Raw genomic sequence first — 20746 nt, forward strand, 5'->3', positions numbered from 1 at the left:
TAAAAAGATCACTTCACATGTACTGATCAGCAATACTGTGGTAAGTTCTTACTTGTTTTTATGCAGATGACTGTACTTTATACATTGACACGGTGAAAGAACAATGAGACCAGACAGAACGTAGGTTCCTCAATGTGTTTATTGAGTAGCGGAGGACAGTTGTCATCAACTCATCCTGTCAGTGCACACTGAATACGTCACACGCAACAAGAAAGGATGGATCGCAGCTCATTCACTCACAACCAGTAAGATTTTTCTCTTTATAAGTAAGTTTACCTGATGTTAAACCATCTTGTGTTTTCTTTATTTTGTTAGCGTTGCTCATTTTTTAAACAGATTTCTTTTACACTTTCACAGCACGTCATGTGTAAATGTCCCTCAATATAAATTCTTTTATTCTGGCGGTTTCCTGACTGTGTCACGTGTGCGTCGACTTGCTCAGACATTATTTACTGGGGGGGAAGTAAGGCCTGATCTTCATGCTGATGGCCTTGAGGGAATACCAGCTGCCCTTCCAGTTCATCCACACCACGCCGTCGTCTGTGCCGTGCTTGGCCATCTGTCTGGTGTAGGCTCCGCCCATGTAGTATCGACCATTGGGATTGGCCGAGTGGCAGCGGTTGTACCACCAGCCACCTCCGTCCTCCTTGGAGCACTGTTTGGATGGATCGCCAGGGATCCTGGTTCAGGGGACAGGGACAGAGAAAAACTTAACACCATTCTTTCATAGTGCGTGTTTAGATCACTAAAGTAACTCAAAGTCGTCCTAAAAAGGGGAGAATTTCTCTTACCAGTTGTCGTTGTCTCTGTCGTAGGTGCTGAACATCATGCCGTTGTGAATTGTCATGGTGCGGTTTTCACCGTAGAGCTCCAGAGATCCATCCAGGAAGCTGTTACCAGCAGTACCGGAGTAGCCGTCCACTGCTAGCACATAGTTGGATGTCTCCGATTGGATGGTGAACTGGTTGTACTGGGCATGGACCTAAACGATCGCAGAAAAAAAAAACTGAGTTTCAATTTGAACAAAGACATTAGTAAAATATTTTATGTGACAATTTGTATTTTAGCAATGTTCAAGAGCTGGAATTTTCATTGTTTCATTGTCCACAAATATCTTTATGCAGCTCTAAAGCCCTGAAATCCCAAATTGATTTGAAATTTCTTTTATTCATGCCCTTCTTCGGGCATAAATCTTCTCTGTAGCTGCTAAGCTGACAGCGTTTGCTGAGTTTTAATTTTTGGCTCAATGTGATTACCAAATAATAATTTTCTCTTGATCAAATAAAAGTTTCTGCAGTAAACAGAATCCTCACCTTGGCTCCGGTCCAGTCCTCCATCTCAATCAGAACCTCAGTGGGGCCCATCTTGGTCAGCTGACTAATGCGGTCATTACCCAGCCAGTATTCACCTGTCACATGACAAAGGTTAGGAAGTCATTATCATAGTAACTTCATCACTTAACTATGGTTTCCTATTTTGAAAGTCTCACCTGGAGACTCGCAGTGACCCTTGCCGGCATCGAAGGCGATGTTGCCAAAACCACGTCGGTATTCGTCCCAGCGTCGGCCGAAGTCGACACTGCCATCAAGCCTGCTCTGGATGAGAAGCCATCCTGGGAAAATAGAAGACGTTGTCTTGAAAACACTGAGACCTCCATCATTTATGTCATTTACAATGAAAAACTTATGAAATAATCCTAATTCTCTGTTTTATCCTCACCTCCGTTCTGGCTGGTCTGATCACAGAAGACCTTGTATGGAGGGTAGAAGGCGTCGGGCTGGACTATGTACATCTGGGAGTCTCTTCCTCCACGACGGTAGATCTCCTCACACTCCTTACCTGAATCACACAGGTGAATAGTTCAGCAGAGGAAAACTTTTGTACACACAGATTTGTATGAAAGACACTTCTATACCTATTATATGGACCAAAATGTTTCCTCCAGATGCAATCTATTCTAGGGAATCCCAAGAACTGGACTGTTTTTTTCGTTGGTGTTAATAAAAAATGCCTCGTATGTCAGCATGAAGCTTGCATCTCGCTATAGCCATCATTAAAACAAGTTGTTTGGCGTCTTTTCTATAATCCAAAACAGATTATTATGCCAACAGTGCAGCCACTATCGGCGATGTACTCACCAGACACGACTGGTATGGGACATTTGGTCTTGCAGGGTTCCTTGCACTCCTCCCTCTGGGCCTGGATGGCCTTCTCCAGCCTCTGGATCTTCTGCCTGATCTTGTCCAGGACGCCCTGCAACCAGGACACATAATATGTCACATTTAAGGCCCGATGTACTGGTACCATTTGTTATTTATGTTTGATGCTCCTCTTATGAATAAAGAAATGTTTTCATATTATTGAATGTGTTTTAAAAAAGGAAGTTTAGTTTCCATGTGGATGAATTTAACATGACAGAAAGAAAGTTTTCTCTTTCAGACTCGTGTCAGCTCTGATTTACCTGCAGCACTCTGATGTTGGAGGGGAAGACGGTGTCGACTGTCTCCTTGATGTAGACGTGCTGCTCCTCCACCCGATCGGTGTACTGACTGACCGCCCTGCTGTTGTCTGAGAGGAGGAGGTCATGCAGAGAGAGATGGAAGTTAAAGGACGTCCAAAAGGGACGATTAGACTCTTTATAAATGTTTCCACTGTACAGTAACTAGTAGTAACTAGTATTTATGGAATACCAGAGGGAAAGTAAGATTTTTCTTCCCGATGACCCATTTTTTTTTAAAGAAATGGAAACAGGTTAAAAACAAAAAGGTTGTTAAAATAAATCAGGCGATTTTTTTTTCAAAACACATTTTCAGGAGAATTTATTTTCAGATGAAAATAGAAAGGTTTTTGTGTTTTTTTGTTTTAAAGATGAGTGGAAGAAAACTCTTCTCACCGTCGATGAGCCTCTGCCTCTCCCGCAGAGAGTTGGAGATGCTGTTGACGTAGTTGAAGACGTGGTTTGTGGATCTGGACAGTTCATCCACTTTCGGCTTCAGATCATTGATGCTCTGTAAGGAATGAGGAATTAAATAAATCAGATCAGTCAACTCCAATGTTTTCTCAATAACGTGACAAAGGTGCAATTTTTAGCACTTTTCACATAAACTTCTGTTTACCGTCTTGACGTTCCTCTCCTGCTTCAGCAGGGCGGTCTTCAGTTCGCAGCCGTTAGGACACAAAACACCCTGTTGGATGGGAAAAACTCCGATCAGTATGTAATGTGAGAAAAAGAAGGAAAGAAACCGGAAAATATTTGTGCGTCAGAAACAACAAGAACCTCAACCAAAATAACGACGGAAATGAACTCAAACCAACTGTTGGTGAACTTATGCTCTAACAAAACATCTGGGGTTCATAGTCACTGTTCTGAAACATGCTAAAAGGAACTCAGCTCCTGTGGCGGCCTCCTACCATCTCCTCCGAGGCGTGGGTGCATCCTCCGGACTCCGGCTGCTCCTGCTTCTCCTGCACCTGTGGTTGTCCGACTGGAGCGGGGGTGGGGCGGCCGCGATACCTGGACGAACAGGAACAGATGATTCGCCAACATGTAACTCTGATTTCTGTCGACTGCTTTGTTTTATTTCTTTTGTCTTTTTTTAATGTTTAATGTGTTTGATCAGGCATGTCTCAATATTCACTCTAACTTTGATATATTGATATGACACTGTTGTGTTTTGAGTTATTTATTGGACAAAAAAATGGAGAAAAACATCCAGTAAACAAAGTTAAAGATAAATTTGATTGGTAGCATTTCTTTAGATCGCTATAGATGTAATATTGTTGTCATGGATTATTTTAGTTTGATGTTTTTTTCATGTATATGAGTGTTAGTGTACCTGCCGCGGCCACCGATAGGAGGTGGGGAATAGCGGTTGTTTGTGTAGACGTCTCGGCCCCTCGTCGTTGGACGATGACCTCGTGCATTTACGGCCTGCAGGGAAACAAAATCAAACAAAACATTACAAAGGAAATTTGTGACAAAATATGAAAATACATGAAACACATGAAACAAGTCAGATGGCTTCAGCAAACTGTACATACCGTGCCGTTACCTGTAGACGGACTGTTGGTGTCCTGTTGGAGACAATGTTTATGAATAAATGTGAATATTTAAATCTTTTTTTTTCCTCTCAGGCTTGTAACTGTCATGTTAAAGCTTCATTTTCTATTCACACAAACCAAAAACCCTGATATCTGAAGTTTAACTTGAATAAAATAGAATTTTACGTTGAGGAACAAACTGGTGTGTATCTGAAAATATAAAATCACAGGTGTTTTGTGGGTAATGTATTCACATTCCTTTGCTCTGATATTAGTGAACAAATCTTTAGAAGCTCGACCAACACACTCACGTCGTAGTCGTCATATTCCAGATCATCTTGGGCCCGAGCTGCGTACGCACACAGATACAGCAACAGCAGCGTCCTCATCGTCCACCGTTGATAAAGTTCCACTTCTCAAATTGTCGTTGGTCTTCAGTGTGCCTTCACTCCTCTGTCTGTCCCTGAAATCTGACTGGACCAGGTATTTATCCTCCTTCTGCCTGTGTGTCGACATCCTCCCACACTTTTATTGATCCTCTAAAACTGGTCAATAACTCTGGGGACAGTTTACCCAACCTGACTCACTGCTGCACACGGTCAGTCTGGACTTCATGAGGGAACAAAAGGGCACAAAGACTGAAGAGATTCCAGTCGTTGCAAAACAGATTTAAACGTTTAGCTGGTCTGAGTCAGTCGTTCCGGCTGATAAAGTGTCTTTCCGGAACATTTTCAATTTTGATTTCATTCTTATTAACACTGTTACAGCTACGACTGATGTCATGTCATGTATGTTTTGGGGAAATATGGGGTTTGTTTTGCAATCATGTGTTGATGAAATGGATACATGGATCCTGTACTTCTTTTATATATATATATATATATATATATATATATATATATATATATATATATATATATATATAAAAAAAATCAGGAGAAAACAAAATGTTTTTTCAAGAGAAATAATTTTTTCATGTGTGAAGTCAAGTGAAAAATAAAAACATCAACTAGAGAAAAAATACATTCAAATTGAAAACTGAGAAAAAAAAAAAAAACTAAACCAGGGAAATATGTGTGAAACGGTATATTTTTTCTCATTTGAAAAAAAAAGAAATTCTTGAGATAAAACAAAATATAGTTAAAAAAAAAATCATGTGTGATTCTAAGCAACAATATAAAATCATAAAAAAAAACTTTTCTTTTCAGATCTTTAAAAAATCTACAAAAGTTATCCTGAGGTCACCATCTACAGAATACTTTTACTTGCAATTTTAAATGTTAATTATGTCAAACTGTTTATTATCTTGCCCTCTGATATTGTCACAGTAACACTGTGTGCACTGTGCATTAACGTTACAGTCAGTGTTTGTTTTGATTTTGGTGAACATGCAGTGAGTCCACCGCTGTCTGGAAATGAAGTCGATTGAGTAAATGCTGTTTGTTTGAGCTGAAGGTCCAAAGTTCAGCGTTATGAACTGACAGGCATTAAAAAATAAACAACACTTACTAGCTGCCTGACCAGAATCTTTGGAAAGAAACTCAACTTTAATTCTATTTGGGGCAAAGTAAACTTGATTTGACATGTGACACTGTTGTTTTATTAACATTAGTTAGTATTTAATATCTTTTGTTTTTTACAATTTGCATTAGTTCAACACACGTAGAAATGAATGCTATATTAAGTTGTGACACAAACCTTCACTGTTTCTCAGTCAGTGGTGCGAACATTTTTTTATTAATATAATTTCTAAAAACTCTAATGTGTTTATTGAGAGTGTTGCTTATGTAAGAGTTACAGTTCTTACAGCAGATGAGACGCATGCAACATGATTTAGAGTTAGCCCAGAGTCAGCCCTGCAGGTGGATTAGCCAGACTCGGTGTAGACTCACAAAGAAAACTAAACTCTAAAGCCATGCACGCTAATATCTGTCACTAACGTCTATCAAAACGACGGAAAGAAAGCAGTGTGAGGAGCTGATCGGGACTCCAACTGTTGGATCTAGTAATGGGTCATCTTGGAACAAACAAATGGGAGCGTCTCATTGCAAGAACCGTGGTGCCACTTCAGGTTATCTGCAACGCAAAGACAGACAGAAACACTTAAAGTCAAGCATTTCACAAGTTCTAGTAATTCTCTAATATTCTGACTGAGTGACCAATTTCTCTTGATATTGCATCAACCCCAACTTGTCAATTACAGCAGCTGGTCAGCAGTTTCAGGCTTCAAACTAAGACGCTCTACCTTCCTCTCATGTAAAGTTCAGGAAAACAATAACATGTAACATTCTAAGTCTGGTTAGACTTTCAAAGTAAAGCTTGAGGACAAACAGTTCACATACAGGATTATGACATAATATGACTTTTGGACTATTACTAACATTGAGAAAAAGATGTTATTTTGGGTTGAAGTAACTCGAATGCATCACATATTATGACTTCCAGAATGTTTTGATTAGGTTTGGTTATGTTTAGGTGCAACATTTTACTTAGTTAGGGTTAGGAAAAGGTTTTACTTGGTGTTAAAATAAATGTGTTCAGTGTCATGTCACATGATGTGAGGTCAATGACAAAAGTACATCGCATATCATAACTTTCTGACTGTTACTTTCTACTTACTTACAAATTGTTAGGAGTTTGCGTGTGTTTGTGCACAAAAAAACTACTTGGCAAGGTTTAGGTAAAGATCATGTCTTGGGTTAAAATTACTGTACGTATGTAACTCCCATGACAAAGTCAGTGACTCAAGTACATGGCATATCATGACTTTTGAACTGTCACTAACTTTGTCAAATGATCGCAGGTTTGGTTAGGTTTAGGAACAACATTTAACTTGAGTTAGGTTTAGGAAAATACTTTTCTTGGGGTTAAAATAAATATGTTCATAGTTGTGTCACAACATAAAGTCAATGACAAATGTACATCATATATTGTGACTTCTGGACTGTAATTAACATCATCAAACAGCTACACTCAGTCTCATTACAGAAGTTAGGTAAGTGACATGAGTATAAGATGTGTTTTGGACTGATAACACGGTCAAAAGTCATTGTTTGGTTTGGTTTTGGACATAATCAAACTTTGGGCTAAAACAACTACATTCAGTTTCAGAACGTAAGTGATTTACGTCATGTAGTAAAAGTACTAAAGATGTGTCTGATTTCCCTCCAGTATCTGTGCACAATAGTATAAAATCCAATATGCACTTAGTTTTCGCCTCCTAACACTTGGCTAGATATTTTCTGAGGGATGAAATATTGTAAAAGGTTGAATATTAAAAGTGTGTGTGTGTGTGTGTGTGTGTGTGTGTGTGTGTGTGTGTGTGTGTTATTACATCCATAGTTAATCTTCAGGCAGCAGTCAGTTTTCTCCATTTCGTCGTCCATGTCCATTTTCTTGTGCCAGTTGTCGAAGTCAAACTTGGTGCCATCATTCCACATCCAAAAACAAGACTGTGGACAGACAGACATGAACATTTATGGTCTAGAATTTAAATGTGCCTAGTTGTTTTTGTTATATTGCTTTATAGCATTATAGCATCTCCAGATGTTTATAACAACTTAATTTCCAGTAAATTTCATCCTTCTCTTAGATTAACGATTATACAGAAATACTGAATGAAGAGTTTTTTGTTTTTCTTCTGGAGACCAATTTTCATGACTTGGAGCAGGTGGAAAAAAAACTTTTGCCACGATAATCTTGATAAGTTTGTAATTTTATCCATCTGTGAAAACACGTGGCAGAAAACTTTTTTTTTTGTAGGATCATTTTTTCCTATCATTCTGGTAAATGAGCCTTTCCAAAAACGTTTTTTTCTCCTGCCAGAACTTTCTTCATTCGGTCTCTCTTTTTTCACACATGAAAAAAAAACATCCAAAAAATGTTTTCACACACATCAAAAAAATAAGTGTTTTCAAAAATAGATATTAAAAAAATCCTGAATTTCTAAATATTATCCTGGCAAAACCTTTTTTACCCCCCATCGACTCTGATGTCATTTAGTACAAATATCAAAAATGCATTGGCCCAAACAAAAGAACAAGAATACTTCAATTACCCCTCGGGGCGTCCATACTTTTACTGTCATCAGTATAGAAAAGTGCATTGGCCAATTTGTGAAATGTCCTCAGTTAACACATACTGGCAAAAAATGAATAAAAAATGGATACAAAATATGTATTGATGTTGCCATTGATGTCAGACTAGTGTGTATTGATCAACATGAAAATGTGTGTATATTGAACACTGAATGAGAAAATCTCAGGGTGTACAAGGTAATGTAACATTGTCGACTAAATCAAAGGATTTACATACGTGTACGGCGTTGTGGCCACCGAGCCAGGTTAGGGGAAAGTCGTAGCTGTGTGCTTTGGTCAAAGACTGGATGAAGTGACACTCCTCTTCGCTGTGGATCGATGCCAGGTTTGCTCCTTCGAACAGACAGTAACTCTGTAGGAGACGTAAGAGGAAACACATTTTACGCGTTACATCAAGCTATTCGTCAGGATATTAATGACTCTGTCACGACACTTTCATTTTGTGGGCTCAACATTGCAGCCTCAGGTGGACGCTCCTTCTATCGTCCTCACCTCAGCTTCAACCCATGTCTTCGGGCTGTCGACGAAGTAGTAACAGCGTTTGCCAAAGTGGGACCAGTCGTAGGGGCAGTGGTATTCCATGTCTACAACAAATATATAGAATAAAAATTAACCAAATAACTACAGTAACTTCCAGAGTAGCAGAAAACATAAACAGTCAAGTGAAGTCCGGCCCTTGTGTGCAGCGTACAGCTGAAAAGGACACAATTTTTAAAATCACAATATACATGCTGAATTTAAAATTGTCCCAAATAATGCAGAATGAGTCAGAGACAGAGTTTCACAGAGTTTATAAAGTGTCTCCAACTTAACAACTCACTAAACTGACACATTTGTCAAGGGAGTCTGGGGACTTTCTCCACGGGGACAAAGAAGTCGCCTATATTGTTCCTGTTTAGTGTCTCTGTAACATGTGACATGTTTAGATCAATAACATGTTTCTTCTCTCATAAATGGAGTGTAAAAGGTGAAATCAGTGTAAACAGTGTGTTCAAACAGCTGATCAATGTTGGCAGGTAAGACTTTAGCACTTTAGACACAGAAGCAGACAGGCTGGTACAGACATGCTGCCACAAACTGACACTTTTTACAAGGAGACAAACAACTTCAGCTTCTGGTTTAATGCTGAATTTACAACAAGGACACAATGAGTCAGAATCTGTCAGAAACACAGTTTCACTATGTTATAAAGTTTGTTTTAACGCAACAACTCTTAAAATCAGTGCATTTGTTAAGGGAGTCTGGTGATGTTGTGTTACTGAGGACAGATCTGAAATGTGTCCTCAGTGCATCTCGGCGGTGTTTCTGTACTCAGAGCTGTCCACCTGTGACCGGATCACCCAGGATGGATGTTGATACCAGGTCTGAACAGGGCCTGTATGTTCCTCCAAATTGTCGGTCATCACTTACCACAGTTCACAGGTATGGCCCCTGGCGGAGTCTCGGTGCCCGGTATCTTATCTCCGGTGAGGACGTTGACACACCAGCAGTATCCGGTCGACCCCGAGCACTGCTGCGGGAGGAAGTTCCCGTTGGCGTCACACTGCGGGACGAACATACCGATGGGTACGTGGGCAGGTAAATTGTGCACAATGTACGCGCAGCGGCCCGATTGTCTGGGGATGTCGTGGACGGGGGAGGTGGAGTTGGGGTGGAGCGGGCCGGCTCGGATCAGGGCCAGGAGGGAGCACAGTGCCAGAGACACACTGAGCCACTTCATGGTGGTGGTGGTGATGGTGATGATGGTGGTGAAGAAGTGATCGTGTGACCTGTCAACAAATGTTATTGATCATTTTTGTACTTTGCAACAAGTTTGAAAGATATTTGGTTCTAGCGACGTGGTGATCACTGAAGTTTGCTACGGGCCCCTCGTCACTGAGTCCACCACCTGAATAAAAGTCTCTCCTGTTAAAGTTGGAAACACTTCCTTCTGTTCCTGAAGAAAACCCTCGCCAGCAAACGTGATACAGGCAGCAACAACAATTCCTCTAAACTTATAAAACAAATAAATGGTATACAAATCCGATTCTGTATTAGAAAATGTTTTTGTTGCAATTCCATATGGTTTTCTTGAGACGTGCAACTGCTCATTGTTATTGTATTAATGACATTTGTAGTTACTGTTGTTACTATTATTCGTAGCATCATTTGGGAAATTTTGAGCACAAGCAAAAGTTCTTTGCACAACACAAAGTGTAAATCTAAACTTTATCATTTGTATAGATGTTAGAGAAGGGTGCAAATGAATAATGATATAGAGCACACAATATGTATACAATCTATGTGCTTGAGAATAAAGTGCTCTGGCAATGACACAAAACTATGTACTGCAATCCCATGGTAACAATTTCTATTACAATTCATAACAACTGTCATGAACAATCCAAATCAGACTCACCTGTTTCAGGATCAGCGTGTGTGCTAAACCAATTGCTGTCCTCTGCTGCTTCTCCGCCTTTTATCCTGATGCTTCTCCTGTGTGATGAATTCATTTTCCCATGAACACACAGCAGCTCTCAGATCAGATGTTGCACTAACAATGACCCTTTTTTTTTAATTATTGTATATCAGCAGATGAACCCTTGTGTATGCAGTTATTCTTTTTAGACGTCAGGACACGTTTTGGGTTACATCGTTTTTACATTGAACTTTAACGTCATTGTTCAGTGTCTCTAATTCCCAGACTCTTTGTTCCAGCTCTCTAAAGCTGCACTTTTTTTACCGCCTTGTATTGTGCAAATCTGGGTTACAGACTGTTTCTGCAAATAAACACTGACACCACTTGAGATGGGCTGAATTCAAGGTTCAAGGATCAGGTTTATTGTCATTTACCCTTAAAGAGTAGCATGTCATTTCACACTGACAGGAGCGATTTATAATGTATGGCCTGAATATTAGTTTAACACAAAGGGGGAAAAAAAAATAAGCTGAGATTATCAGCAGAATGTGAAGACAATAGTGTTGACATATGTGTTAGCATGCAAACCAGCCAGCCAGTCTGGAGTTTGATATTAAAACTAATATGCTGACAAAATAAACTCACAAAATGTCAAGAGAGGAAATATTTTTACAGCTATTTTCCATACTACACAGAAAAATACAACCATGCACCGTCTAAATTTGAGTTTTTCTCTTTAACCAAATTAAGATGAACTTAATGACCTTGTGAACACACACATGAAACACTTACACGAACCGGGAATTGGCTAAATCAAACTCACCACAACGGTCTTTGTGTGAAAATGCCTGCTAACGATGTTCGACTCTCTCTACTCTGCAAAGAGCTACAACATGTTTTGCAGAGCATTATGATGACGACAAGGCATTAGACATTTGCTATATTTATTCTATGAATTCTGCAGTAACAGCCAAAATTGTCTTTTGTGGGGTCACAGTAAACTTTGACCTTTGACCAACACATTCCAGTCAGCTCATCTTTGAGTCCAAGTGGACATTTGTGCCAAATTTGAAGAAATTCCCTCAATGCTTTTCTGAGATATTGCATATACGAGGATGGGATGAACATACAAATGTACATAAATTGGCATAAAAACAATAAGAAACCAGAAATCCTACTAAAGTCTTTAATCACTATTTTGTAAGCTTCCCAGAGTTAATTATTCCTGGGGTAAAACCCGAAGGAGAAGCTTGTCCAGGATTAGCAGCATCACCTTCACACTAAAAACCAATAACCGGTGGACAATCTGGGATGGAGGCTGCATACAGAGGGTAAAGTAACGTAGCGTTTCCACCATATGTGCTGGATGATTTAATGTGAGATAATCTAAACCATCTCAGGTGGTCTCACAAAGATAGTACCTCCGATTTGCACAAGGGTATGAAAGAAGAGCAGCTTAAGATAAAACTGAAGAATAAAAGATTTTGATGTGTCATGCTGTTTCTCTAGAACCTACCGCTTGTCTGGGAGGGTGTGACACAATGAGACACTGTGGACAATGAAATGAAAATGATGTAACCTAAAACTGTCAGTGATTACAATAGTCTGAGAAAGAATAACAGGGACACAAAGGGTTGGCCCGCTGATATGTAATAAGTAAAGAGGTTAAGACAAAGTATCTCTTCAGTGTTAACCTCGGAAATCAATCCACTGTTAGTGTAACATCTGATCCCAAACTCGTGGGAAATGTAATAATGACAAAGCAAAATCTGAGTTCAAGTTCTCAACCTCAACCCCAAACAAGTGTATATTCACATACAATAATATATACATATATATATTTATATACATGCAACTGCAATAATTGGTATATTATTGTCAGTGGATTGTATCATAATCATATATTTAATAGCACATTGTAAGTACATTATTAAATATATATTTGAATAAAAATGAACTCTTCTCTCTCACTATATTCGCTTTTCTAATTTTTCAAAAGTTTCTCTCATTAAGTAAACTAAAGAAATAAAACTGAAAGCTCTTTGTGATTCTGTTTCAGCCTAAGAAGTCTCTTGAGAGGGAAAAAAGAGGAAGTGATGCTTAGAGGCAGAACGCCAGAGATGGAACGGAAACCATTGTGGTCATGGTGCTGTTTACATACTGAGTACATCATGTAAGATAAGATAATACAGCACTGGACTGCTTTAGTTCAGCGTGTGTCTAGAGTTATGGTTGACAAGACAAGTTCAAGTAGGCAGTGCTTGTGCTCAGTAGTTGTTTAAGATTATAATCTGTCATATACTATGTATTGTACATTGATTTTAAGGTTGTTTTTTATATAAAATACACAACCATGTGTTTAACAAGTCAGATCTCATGTGTCACAAGCCCCAAAATATGCAAAAGATGAATCGACTGCACTTTTCTTGTACGTGCCTTATTTTTAAAGGGCACACTCGCTCAGATTTCCTCCTGAAAGATTTATTTTCATGTTCACTACCTCTTTTCAGGCCAGGCTTCAACTGTCACCAAAGAGATTTAACTTCCTCTATTCTTTATGACTTATGGTCGTAAAGACTTCTTGCACTTCTTCCAAACGGTGAAGTTTTTCCTGCATTATTAAGAATCAGCTCAGCAGCGAATCAGGTAAGGCACCGCAGATTAGAATCCCTAAAGTCCTTTTTGTCTCTCCGTGCCATCATGTTTGAACAATTGTATCAACGGTGTTCCAGTTATGATTTTCTCATTTTACGACTCCGATTTGTTGCTGTACGACTGTGTAACCAGATGGATGATGCAATAAAAGAAGCATCTGAGCCAACGAGGGCTGTAGGACAGAATTAATGCAGTGACATTTCATTTCTTTTAGTTTCAGTGAATGATTCTGCCAGCCGCTTTGTGTCTGAATATTGTATTTCAAACTGTCTTGACGAGTCAGATCTTTATAATCCCAGGAAGTCACAATACCAGCAGAAGCAGAAATCAGCTTTGTGCATTTTTCTTGTATTGTCCGTATCATGACCAAGACCTAAGTCAAATCTGTAGGCTGTGTTGTCTTAATGCTGCGTCATACAATAATATTTTTCAACAATCAACCTCCAAGTTTGTGACAAGACTGAAAGAGGATTATGGCCACTGTGAAAAATGTTTCTGAGTTCTGAGTTTCAGAAAAGAAAGTGAGAAATTTGACATTTTCAGAAGAATTCTGACTTTCTTCCTCTCGACTTAAATCTCAGAATTCGGTCTCTCAAATGGGAATTTTTCACAATAGCCCTAACCCTCCTACAAATACATCTTTTGATTCCTAACTGTGTACACTTGTTATCACATCTGTGATCAAGCTCACAAGCTTCATGACTGATGGTTAGCTGGCATGTCTCCAGTGGGCTAACGTGTTTGCCCACCAGCTAGTGTAGCTACTGATCCTACAAGAAGTCACTACATCACAAAGCTTCAGGAAACACATACTTGGAGAAGATATGAGGATGAACTCTGCTGTGCTACATTCTGGTGTGACGCGGCCTCAGGCACTCAGGTGGAAAGCCTAAAATCAGAAGACAGAGTGGAGGATTTCAGTTGAGTTTAACCATAAGACAGCTGGAATGTTACACAGTTATTTGCATAGTCTTCTTCATAGTACAACTGAATGTGAACAAAAGTGTAAATGCAACAATCTTGTTTTCATTATAACTGTACTTTCACATCTTACTTCCCCCTCGTATTTCTGTCACGCTTCACTTTCCTCATTTTCTTTGACCTTCTTGCTCAGTTCACTATCTGATTGATTTCCTTCCTCCTCTGTCAGAATTCCCCTCGCTCCCCACCACAGCATGGGACAGCCAACCAACCTTTACTCCGACTTCCAGATCATCATCCTCCTCGCTCTCTGTTGGGGTCAGAGGTCAAACCCAGATGACGAGAGGCCATCCTGCGGTCGCTGTGACCTTCGGCTCACCTGTAACTGCTCCTATGACGGCTTCACGCGGGTTCCCATGGTAACAGACCACGCCCTGAGTCTTGACCTCTCTTACAACAACATCACCGTGGTGACCGATGATGATCTGACAGGCCACAGACAGCTGAGGGCTCTGAGTCTTCACGGTGGGTATGGGCACAAATGACACTTACCAGCTCATCCAAAGCTTTGAATTGAATCTTTTTGAATCTTGAAGCTTTTGAATCGCATTATACAACAACAATCAACATTTGAGGTACTTTTTCGAATGAACATCAGAACTGCACCATTACCCAATGTGGACAAAAAAGGTTTTGAGTTGCTAAGAACAAAAATAAAACAGGACATTTTGTCACCAGGAAGCCAAACTAACTACAAGCACCTTCACCAGATCTGGACCTAGTAAGCACCTGATTACCTGACTGATGACTGAGGAGCACGATAACAACATAATGATGATGACAAGAATAATTTATACAAAAAAATATTATTATTAGGGTGATAAAGATTATTTGATAATAACTGATGGTCAGTTGTCTGAGGATTGACCCTTGTTAAACTCCTGACAACATTCTTGCAACACATCCTCTATCACTTCCAAAGCAACATGGCCGCTGAAACATACTAGACCTTCATCATACCATTGCTGTTTGGCTAGGTTTTGTCAGGTAAGGTTAAAAAAATTGTATATTAGGTTAAAATAAATTAAATAACTCACACGGGACATTATCTGAGCTCTCCTGTGTAAACGTCCTTTGCTTGGATTGGAGGATTTTATAAATCGTCATGTAACTTCCTCATTTGCTGCCGTTCTACTTACTACGGCCACCTTTAACAACTAACTTAAATATGGGTTGTATTAAGCTACTTGAAGGGTCAACCTTTGAGTTTCTTTCCTGATGAGGATGGGTTACAAGAATGTGGGATGTTTTCATATATAGACACTACTGTCATCCAGGTAACAAGATAGCTGAGATCCACCCGTCAGCGTTCGACCCTCTGTGGAGCCTGGAGGAGCTGGATCTGTCTGACAATCAGCTGACTGCTCTCAACCAAAAATGGTTCAACAAGCTAGAAGCTCTACAGCAACTCAACCTGCTCAACAACCCATACAGGTAGAACAGTCACAGCTTAAAAACCAAGCAGAAAGCTCCAGACTGTGTATGATGTTAACATACTTCACCCTCGTTTCCTGCAGCTGCCTGGGTTCTCCTCCAGTGTTTCAGGGGCTGATCAGGTTGAGGAGACTTTGGTTTGGAGGTCCTGCTCTGGAGGAGCTAAAGAGAGGAGATCTGTCTGGAGTCACTGAACTGGAGGAGCTCACTGTGCATGCCAACAACCTGATGAGGTTTGGAAGTGATGCTGTCTTTGTGTCAGAAGTCTGTATGTGTCAGATTTTAAAAGCTCTCACTACGGCGAATTGTTTTATTAGTCCATCTCTCAGTACTTTCCAGCTACAGTGTCTGTGGCTCTTCAAGCCCACTGGTTCCTGGTGAAGACATAAAACTGTGAAACCATGTCGTCTCTGGGTTCTCTTCCTCAAAGGTGTCGGCGTGTAGTTTGATGATACAAGAACTCTGAGGAGGCCAGTCTGGGTGGGATGATAGACCAATCTTTATTAAAACAGGTCTCAAGCCAGCATCCTAACCAGAAGTGGCTGCATTCTGGTGCTCTCAAATCTATGGCAAAAGCAATGGCAAAATGCTTCAGAAATCCTATCAAGCCTTCAATCTTAGGAAATCTACCAAGTACCACCTAACCTTCTCTCCTTGGGCTGTACCTGCCTACCTAATTGCTCACTTTGGTGGGATGAAGGTCCATCTGTCCAGTCGACTAGAAAAGGAGCTGGTCTATCTCCCTGCTCATCTCCCACAAACTACTAACGACTAAATCTGTTACTGTCACTCCTTAGGTCACGTATTCCAAAATTACCTAAACGATTCCTCGATCCTTTTCTGGAAATGTACATGTTTAGACATCTCCCTCCATCTGACATGAGGGTCAGACTCCTTTTTAGTTCTCTATATTGGTCTTGTCTTCTGCTAACCTTTGACACAGCTGTGAGCCCTGCACTGTCTACAGTCCTTAACTCACACAAACTGAGCTACTGTGTGAGTGTTTTGTTCTTCTCTGCAGGTATGAGTCCGGTACTCTGGCATCCATTTGGCCATTGGGTCATGTCACTTTGAGCCTCCACAGTCCATTTTTAACAAATGAGGCCTTAGCCTCAGCTGTGCTTGGTGATGTTTCATACCCGGAGACGCCCATCATTATAGAAGACCTCCATGTCATTGGGAATGATACTGTTCAGCCTTTCAGAGCGGCAGCCAAGAAGAGAATCAGGTCTGGCCACTTTTCTTCTCTTTTAGTTTTCATGCAGAATGACTCATTAAGTAATTTCCATAAAAACAAACTATCTGAATTCTCCATAGGCAACAATACCACCAGTGAGAAGATGCTCCATGTCAATAAGCATCAGACTGACAGTTACTGTGCTATGATGTCACTCTTCAGGTACCTAACTTTACGCAACATTTCTGTGTCTGATGAGGCCTTGGTTCACTTCCTGGAGGAATTCAGTGGAGTACCGCTCACTTTCTTCATGTGTGATGGCGTCACGTTAACAGGCGAGGGCAGGTAGGAGAGAGCAAACAGTAGATCTGTGTAGTCTCCAAAAAAAGAGAAAATAAAGTTGTTCATGGCTTAAAGACAATTTTACTATAGTACTATTTTGTATGGAAAACAAACTGTGTCTTAGTCCTCATTGTTAAATAGTTTGTTGTCTTTTTGGTTGGTTCTAGGTGGGAGAGAGCCAGCTGGACTGATCAAAAAAGCATTGACGAGTTCTACATACGAGACGCCGTGGTGCTGGATGTCTTTAAGTTTGTCTCATTTCTAGAGCTGGGATTTCTGCTGCAGTATCCCAGGAAGGTGTCTGTCGTGAACTGTAAGGTAAACAACACAATCAAACCAATGCACAAAAGTTTGGACATTGTTAACAGAATATGATCTAATGACAAATACTTAAGTGAAAACAAAGGCTAACTTACCTACAGGTGTTCGTGATGCCCTGTCAGACGTCCGCCCTGCTGAAGAACCTGCAGTACCTTGATCTTTCAGACAACCTGCTGAGTGACATGACTCTTAAGGAGACGCTGTGCGATGGTGACGGCACAATGAAGGACCTACGAGTTTTGAACATCAGTGGAAACGCTCTGCAGGTGCCTTCATGAAACCTTGAGGAATTCTTTTTGCCTGTATCTGACCAGCAGGAAATCTAAAAAAGGTCTGAAGGTTTCAGTTTTGGAGAAAAATGACCTGCTGCCTGAAGACTTGTCTGTGTCTGTCCCGCAGTCTTTGTCCTTGCTGACCCACCTGGTGCTGAAGCTCTCTAAGCTGACCCACCTGGACGTCAGCAGGAACGGATACAACTCCATGCCACAAAGCTGCTCCTGGCCCTCCACCCTGCAATACCTTAACCTCTCCCAGACCTCACTCACAACCATCACTCCCTGTCTACCCAAAACTCTGAAGGTACAAGAGTGGCTCAGGCAGCAGCAATCCTGACAGACCTGACACTATCAAGCTAAAAACACTGACCAATAACCCGATTTTATTTGTTTTTTATCCTGTACAGGTGTTGGATCTGAGCAACAATGATCTCAAAAACTTCTCCCAGGCCCTGCCTGCCTTGAGAGAACTCCACCTCACTGGGAACAAGTTCCTGAGGCTGCCCTCTGGATCGCTGTTCCCCAATCTGCAAACACTTACAATACAGGTAAGAATGAACTAATAATTACATTTCCTCTTCTGATCCTCTTTGTTTTACCCGGTCTGACCCTTCTTGTTTTTCCACAGTCGAACACCTTGAACATGTTCAGCCATTCAGACCTCCAGTCATACCAACGACTCCAGAGCCTCCAGGCCGGTCAGAACAAGTTTGTCTGCTCCTGTGACTTTGTTGACTTCTTCCAGTCAGTCATGAAAGGAAGTGGAGACGTGCATTTGACAGACAGAGAGGAGATGTACATCTGCGACTCTCCTCTCTACCTGCAGGGGGGAGAAGTGGGTCAAGTCCACCGCTCCATTGTTGAATGCCACCAGGTTTTGTTTGTGTCTGTGAGCTGTGGAGTGGTGCTGTTAGTCCTCATCCTGCTGAGTGTCCTGTTGTGGCGCCTCCATGCCATTTGGTACCTGAAGATGACATGGGCTTGGCTGAAGGCCAAGCGTAAATCCCGGCAACGACGGTGCAAAGATAGGGATGCAGAAGCGTTGCTGTCCTTTGATGCCTTTGTGTCCTACAGTGAGAGAGACGCCAGCTGGGTGGAAAACTTCTTGGTGCCTGAGCTGGAGGAGCCAAGGTTACGTCCACATTTTTTGTCTAACGTCACATTTCTGTTGTTTGTTAGCAGGATATCACTCATCAATGTTATTAACTGGGTGTCTTGTAAAAATTATTTTTGGGGAGCTTTCCTCTCTGGATAATGATGTACAGAGGCAGACAGGAAATGGGAAGAGGGTCAGGTTTGACTTGCAACAAATGCAGCCAGCTAGATCAAAGTGCTATAACCATTCAGCTACCAAGGCACTCCAATAATTTGGCCTATAATGTTAGTTTTCCCGTATTTGGTTGCTTGAATATTTTATTTAGATGTTGCTTATTTAATCTGACGATTGACAGTTGTGAAGGTTCAAGTAGACATTCTCTTAAAAGTCTGAAGAAGTGGTGCATTCCTGTGAAGTTGGTGCTTTTGGAAAAAAAAAGTCTTACCAATTAGAAACATGCTGTTGTCAATGCCATGGCAGCTGATTCCCCACAGCCCACGGAACCACACCAATCAACAATAAAATCTAAACCCAATGAGAAACATAACCTGCTTTCTGGTTTCAATCCTGCAGGGAGACTGATGAAGGCACGATGAATCCCAGACATCCTCGGCCTCTGACCCTGTGCCTCCACAAGCGGGACTTCCTTCCCGGAAACTGGATAGTGGATAATATCATCAGTGCCATGGAGCGCAGCCGCCGAACCATCTTTGTCCTCTCAGAGAACTTTGTCCAATCTGACTGGTGTCGCTACGAGCTGGACTTCTCCCACTTCTGGCTTTTCGATGGGGATTCTGGCCGAGACGCGGCCATCTTGATCCTGCTGGAACCGCTGTCCAAGGACGACATCCCCAAACGCTTCTGCAAACTGCACAAACTCATGAGCTCCACCACCTACCTGGAGTGGCCTCAGGAGGAGGAGAAGGTCGAGGGGTTCTGGAGGAGTCTCCGCAACGCTTTGAGAGGAGAAGAAGAGGAGGGTGACTGAGGGGGAAAACACAAAGTGATGAAGAGAAAAGATAAGAATAAAGGACAAAATCAGAAGTTGAAAAGGGTGGAGGAATAGTTAGAGGTGAAGAAGAGGAAAAGAAAGGATGGAGAGGAATACTTCAATATTAAATGAGCAGATGTGTCTCTCGGATTATTAATTGTTCTTTTAACTCGTAAAATATTGTTGTCTAATGGAAGCTTGGTATATTTGTTTCACTAAAGCAACACAATTAACATGATGAAATAAAAGTTACCTTCAGCTGCACAACAAGTAATTATATCCAGTCTCACATTTCCTCAGTTTGAGCACCAGGAGCATCAGTAGAATAAGACGTTTAATTTACAAGTTATGATGTAGTGCAGAATCAGCCTGGTAATCTGCTGGTAGTTTGATGAAATGTCCACTTGGGGGAGCAGTTGATTGATTTTTGCCACAACCTCATGATGCTGTCAGTGGATGTGAAACCAGTTCTGCAGTAAACAGTCTGAGAACTTACATGAAGTGAGTCAACTTTCTGTAAAAAGAGTGTTTATATAGATATTTTCTTCTGCTTGTGTGTTTCATCATTTAGTACGTTGTCACTCCACTAGACTTGAAACTGTAGCTTCTCTCTCAAACGTCATTTTGTTTTGTGATAGCTTGAATCATTATTTATTTTATACTCACATCAGACCACCAACATCACATGATTTTACATTTTACATGGCAGAATATGGAGATTTTATAGTGAACTGACATGTAATGGGAAAATATAAATCTTACTGTACCTGCACCAAAGAGACACAGATCAAACTTAACTGGTCAAGATGGTTTTTCAACCCTTTGTCTAGACTGAGAGGAGAAAATGTTGGGAACTATAATGTAACGTTATGGGGAAAAAAATAACAGGAAACAGATTTTGAAGAGAACCAAACTGGTTTTATTAAGTACTGCAAAAT

General features: G+C 40.7%; 3 protein-coding genes and 1 long non-coding RNA gene across 6 annotated transcripts; 2 read left to right on the forward strand and 2 right to left on the reverse strand.

Moving 5' to 3' along the window:
• Positions 1-121: 121 nt before the first annotated feature.
• On the reverse strand, positions 122-4513 carry fgb (fibrinogen beta chain). The gene is made up of 13 exons (XM_037112690.1): positions 4353-4513; positions 4042-4074; positions 3837-3931; positions 3412-3514; positions 3117-3185; positions 2894-3008; positions 2462-2568; positions 2139-2253; positions 1720-1839; positions 1490-1612; positions 1314-1408; positions 792-982; positions 122-680 (listed from the first exon to the last, which is right to left on the reverse strand). Exons 1-13 carry the CDS (start codon positions 4428-4430, stop codon positions 446-448), a joined length of 1479 nt encoding a protein of 492 aa, XP_036968585.1. The 5' UTR covers positions 4431-4513; the 3' UTR covers positions 122-445.
• Positions 4514-5744: 1231 nt separating this feature from the next.
• si:dkeyp-75b4.10 (ladderlectin) lies at positions 5745-15718 on the reverse strand. Of its 3 annotated transcripts, none has more exons than XM_037112666.1 (8): positions 15670-15718; positions 14005-14080; positions 10537-10613; positions 9549-9907; positions 8631-8722; positions 8356-8490; positions 7376-7493; positions 5745-6117 (listed from the first exon to the last, which is right to left on the reverse strand). In XM_037112666.1, exons 4-8 carry the CDS (start codon positions 9856-9858, stop codon positions 6044-6046), a joined length of 729 nt encoding a protein of 242 aa, XP_036968561.1. In that variant the 5' UTR covers positions 9859-9907; positions 10537-10613; positions 14005-14080; positions 15670-15718; the 3' UTR covers positions 5745-6043. The 3 variants fall into 3 exon arrangements, with proteins under 3 accessions (XP_036968561.1, XP_036968560.1, XP_036968562.1); XM_037112665.1 differs by lacking the exon at positions 15670-15718 and adding an exon at positions 14385-14523; XM_037112667.1 differs by lacking the exon at positions 15670-15718 and adding an exon at positions 14246-14275.
• On the forward strand, positions 9644-10179 carry LOC119027459. Its single transcript, XR_005077382.1, has 2 exons — positions 9644-9716; positions 9973-10179. It is a non-coding gene; the product is annotated as an uncharacterized LOC119027459 (long non-coding RNA).
• Positions 13029-20743, forward strand: LOC119027456 (toll-like receptor 2 type-2). Its single transcript, XM_037112663.1, has 12 exons — positions 13029-13182; positions 14342-14637; positions 15450-15606; positions 15690-15839; positions 16628-16834; positions 17006-17128; positions 17293-17443; positions 17548-17712; positions 17846-18025; positions 18129-18269; positions 18350-18852; positions 19391-20743. Exons 2-12 carry the CDS (start codon positions 14367-14369, stop codon positions 19803-19805), a joined length of 2463 nt encoding a protein of 820 aa, XP_036968558.1. The 5' UTR covers positions 13029-13182; positions 14342-14366; the 3' UTR covers positions 19806-20743.
• Positions 20744-20746: the final 3 nt, after the last annotated feature.

The sequence above is a fragment of the Acanthopagrus latus genome, chromosome 10 (assembly GCF_904848185.1).
Source record: "Acanthopagrus latus isolate v.2019 chromosome 10, fAcaLat1.1, whole genome shotgun sequence".
Classification (NCBI taxonomy): domain Eukaryota; kingdom Metazoa; phylum Chordata; class Actinopteri; order Spariformes; family Sparidae; genus Acanthopagrus; species Acanthopagrus latus.

What these genes read in the sequence shown, in the direction of transcription:
- fgb (XM_037112690.1), bottom strand. Translation starts at nt 4,430, where the DNA reads ATGAGGACGCTGCTGTTGCTGTATCTGTGTGCGTACGCAGCTCGGGCC. An exon ending in CGTCTACAGGTAACGGCACG is followed by an intron (nt 3,932 to 4,041) that starts GTATGTACAGTT and finishes GTTTCCCTGCAG; the next exon opens with GCCGTAAATGCACGAGGTCA. An exon ending in AGGACTGGACCGGAGCCAAG is followed by an intron (nt 983 to 1,313) that starts GTGAGGATTCTG and finishes GCGATCGTTTAG; the next exon opens with GTCCATGCCCAGTACAACCA.
- si:dkeyp-75b4.10 (XM_037112666.1), bottom strand. Translation starts at nt 9,858, where the DNA reads ATGAAGTGGCTCAGTGTGTCTCTGGCACTGTGCTCCCTCCTGGCCCTG. An exon ending in GGCCATACCTGTGAACTGTG is followed by an intron (nt 8,723 to 9,548) that starts GTAAGTGATGAC and finishes TATTTGTTGTAG; the next exon opens with ACATGGAATACCACTGCCCC. An exon ending in AGACATGGGTTGAAGCTGAG is followed by an intron (nt 8,491 to 8,630) that starts GTGAGGACGATA and finishes CGTCTCCTACAG; the next exon opens with AGTTACTGTCTGTTCGAAGG.
- LOC119027456 (XM_037112663.1), top strand. Translation starts at nt 14,367, where the DNA reads ATGGGACAGCCAACCAACCTTTACTCCGACTTCCAGATCATCATCCTC. An exon ending in ACGTTAACAGGCGAGGGCAG is followed by an intron (nt 17,129 to 17,292) that starts GTAGGAGAGAGC and finishes GGTTGGTTCTAG; the next exon opens with GTGGGAGAGAGCCAGCTGGA. An exon ending in TGCAAACACTTACAATACAG is followed by an intron (nt 18,270 to 18,349) that starts GTAAGAATGAAC and finishes GTTTTTCCACAG; the next exon opens with TCGAACACCTTGAACATGTT.